This window comes from Apteryx rowi, unplaced genomic scaffold (assembly GCF_003343035.1).
Source record: "Apteryx rowi isolate R43461 unplaced genomic scaffold, aptRow1 scaffold_205, whole genome shotgun sequence".
NCBI lineage: Eukaryota > Metazoa > Chordata > Aves > Apterygiformes > Apterygidae > Apteryx > Apteryx rowi.
In genome coordinates, this window is record NW_020448364.1 from 579,465 (window position 1) to 582,604 (window position 3,140).

At 45.0% G+C, this 3,140-nt stretch overlaps 1 protein-coding gene across 2 annotated transcripts in view; it reads left to right on the plus strand.

Moving 5' to 3' along the window:
- TFAP2B (transcription factor AP-2 beta) overlaps window positions 1-3,140 on the plus strand; it is a 27,958-nt gene that overhangs the window by 1,308 nt on the left and 23,510 nt on the right. Inside the window, exon 2 of one of the 2 annotated variants that reach the window (XM_026063957.1) lies at window positions 1,945-1,975. The exons of the other annotated variant lie outside the window; for it this stretch is intronic. Within the exon in view, the coding sequence (XP_025919742.1) occupies window positions 1,945-1,975 (31 nt within the window). The remainder of the gene's footprint in view (window positions 1-1,944; window positions 1,976-3,140) is intronic. 2 annotated transcript variants of the gene reach the window in all.

The following is a 3,140-nucleotide window of genomic DNA, read 5'->3' on the forward strand; positions in this document are numbered from 1 at the left end:
CCGGCGACCCGCCGGCACGGTGAGGGGCCGCCGGGAGGGCGGCGGGTCGCCCTCCTCCGCCCGGCTCGGCTCTCCGGAGCTCCCGCCGGGCTGATTATCGACGGGAGGCTGGAAAGAGGCAGCAGATGCGGCGTGAGGCGCCGGCACAGCGCGGTCGCCCCCCCCGGCCCGCTCGTCCCCCCCGCCGCCGGCCCGGCCATTGTCCCGCTGCGGCGGCGGGCGCCGGACCCCCTTCCCCGGCCGCGGAGCTCGGGGACCCCCCTTTCTTCCCCTTTCTTCTTTTCTTCCCCCCCCCTTTATTTATTTATTTTATTTTTTTTTAAGAGGATATTTTTAATCTGGCTTGGCCGCTGTGCGCTTGGTGGACACTCGCGTTTCTAAATTGCTGTGGGAGAGAGGCAGACTCAGGGAGCGGCTGGGTGGGCTGCAGGCATGGTATGCACTAACTTGGTGGGGCTAGTAATGTGCAGAGTTAAAAAAAAAAATCCCTGTTTATTTTTATTTTTTCAAGCAGCTAAAGCCTTCTAGGTTTATCTCAGGGAAAAAAAAAAATGTTTCTCTCTCTTCCTCTTTCCGATTTATAATTAACAACACGGTGATGGGGGAGCCTTAGCCACTTAAACTGACTGTTCTTAAAACAAAAGTGTGTATGTGTGTGTGGAGCGGGGGGGGGGCTGCTTTGGGAAGTGTGAGTCTATTTAGGAAGGAACGTAAGTTGAACTTTAACAGAAATGGCAGACAGTCCAGTTGAACGGGTTCCTGCAACATCAAAAAGGTTTTATATCGCCCCTGGCTTTGCCTCGAAACTATAAATTTACTCTCCTTTAAAATTCACTGCATGCGTTTAACTTTTGGGTGAAAATTGGGATATGTGTGTGTGTATATGTATATATTTATTTTTATTCATTTTCACATCGGGCAGGAGGAACAGGATTCGGAATTAAATGGAGCCCAACTTAACCCCGATCCAAGTTTATTTTGCTATTGCGAATAAGTACGATCTGTAGCATTCAGCAAAAGGGCTTAATCTCCGCTGTAAATAGTTATATTATAATCGCTGCACATTTCTTCTTCTTCCTTCTTTTTAAAAAGGAAAGGATTAGAAAAGCCTATTTTTTCTCATTATTTGTTAAAAAAAAAAAACTATAAGAACAAAAGCACCAAAGGCAATCAATTTCTCGTATTTGGAATGTATAATTAAATGTAAAAGAAGGAAATACGGTTTTCTTCTTCTTCTTCTCCTTTGCCTCTAGCATTGCTCCATCTCATTTCCTTGCTCCCGACCAGCAGTGTCTACTTTACACATCTTCCTCCGCTGGAGTTAATTGAAGTTATGCCTCTTCCTTGCTAAACTTTTTCCCCCCCTCTCCCTCTCCCCAAACTCTGCCTCTGCCAGCCCCCCTCGTCTGATTACATCGAGTAATTCTCCACTGAATGAACGTCATTTACAATAGTAGGGGAGCTCTCGAGCTGGCTGCCAGCTTCACGCTCCATTTGGTCCTGCATTCTCCCTTTAAAGTAGTCGTGTAATATTAATAGTCATGAATATCAATTATTATGAGGCGGTGTAGAGAAGGAAAGGGAGGAAGGGGTATCGGAGCAGTCTGAGCCTAGCCTTGGGTTGAAGAGGATTGTGTCTGGGAGCTCAAAGGAAAAAGAAAAAAAAAAAGGAAAAAAAAAAAAGGAAAAAAAAAACAGAGAGGGAGGGGTAAATCATATATGTAGATATAGGTTTCCAGGCTCGGTTTTGGGGGCACTGGTCTTTTTTTTTTTTTTTTTTTTTTTTTTTTTTTTTGATGGATAGACTTCGAAATCTCTCGAGCTGCTCTCCCGTGTCCAACACGTCCCTTTGCAGATCTCCTTGATATTTTTTTTCCCCTCCACTTATTAGCATTATCGCCACTATTTTATTTTTAGCTATTACAAGACTTTTTTTATTTCCAGATGTTAGTCCACACCTATTCCGCCATGGTGAGTTTGGATCCATGTTGTACTAGAATTGCATGTTCTCTCTCTCTCTCGATCTGTTGTCTCTCTCTCTCTCCCTCTCTCTCTCTCTCTTTTTAAACGCCTTTGGCTTGGTAATTTAGCACAATAATTGGAGGAGGCTTGCAGCTGCTTCTCCCTTTTTGCATTGTGTGTTCTCGATTTGAGCTAGGGGAGTTTTGGGGGGGGGAGAGCAGGGGGGAAAAAAAAAGTTTTTTGTTTTTGTTTTTTTTTGAACCATGTGTGCCATTGCTTGTGGGGATTGGGACTACCCTTCGTGGAAGAGATATTTTCGTGTTTGCTTTTAGCCTCGCAGCTTCAGCTCGGTGGAGTTGGACAAAACTCCTCTGCCACCTTTCCGCACACGCTTTCGCCCCCCCCCCACATGCCCCCCCACACCCCAAAGAGTTTTCGTTACAATGAAACCCCCCCACGCTCCCACCCCGTGCTCCGGAATATAATATCGGAAAAGGAGACAAAAGACACTGGAAGTTGCTGCAGGAATCGTAGCGGCTGGATTTGTTCAATACCGATGTTTCATTTGGGTTTTGTCTGAGGGTTTTTTTTTTTTCCCTTTTTTTTTCCCTAGGGGTGTGCTCTCCTTATACAAAGAGCCCCCCGTGTTTTTGATTTTCTTTTTTTAAAGTCCTTTCCCGGACTACTTCTTACCTCGGAGTCCTCCGAGAAGTGCAACTTTCCTTCTGGTCTTTTCCACGTGAAGATGGGTTGGTGATTTTGAGTTTCAGGACTTCAGCAGAGGGAATAAATAGATGTTTGGAAACTTTAGGCAGGACAAGGGGTGGCTTGTTTGGAGGGTTGGGTTCTTTTGGGGGGGGTTCATTTTGATTTTTTTTTTTTTTTTTTACCTTTGGATTTATTTTGGGGGCTGATGCAGGGGGAATCGTATTACTGGACTGAAGTCACACATCTTACACGCATATGAAACACCAGTCCTACATTTTCAATTATGACATTTAGCATTTCTCCCTCTCGCCCCCCCCCAACTCCCCCTTCCTGCTAGTTATTGGGAATAGACACGATCTGGGTGAGAAACGCTGGAATATTTCTAATCCGCAGCGGGGGAGGGGGATACATTTGAACACCGGTTTCCTTTATTATTATTATTATTATTATTATTATTATTATTATTATTA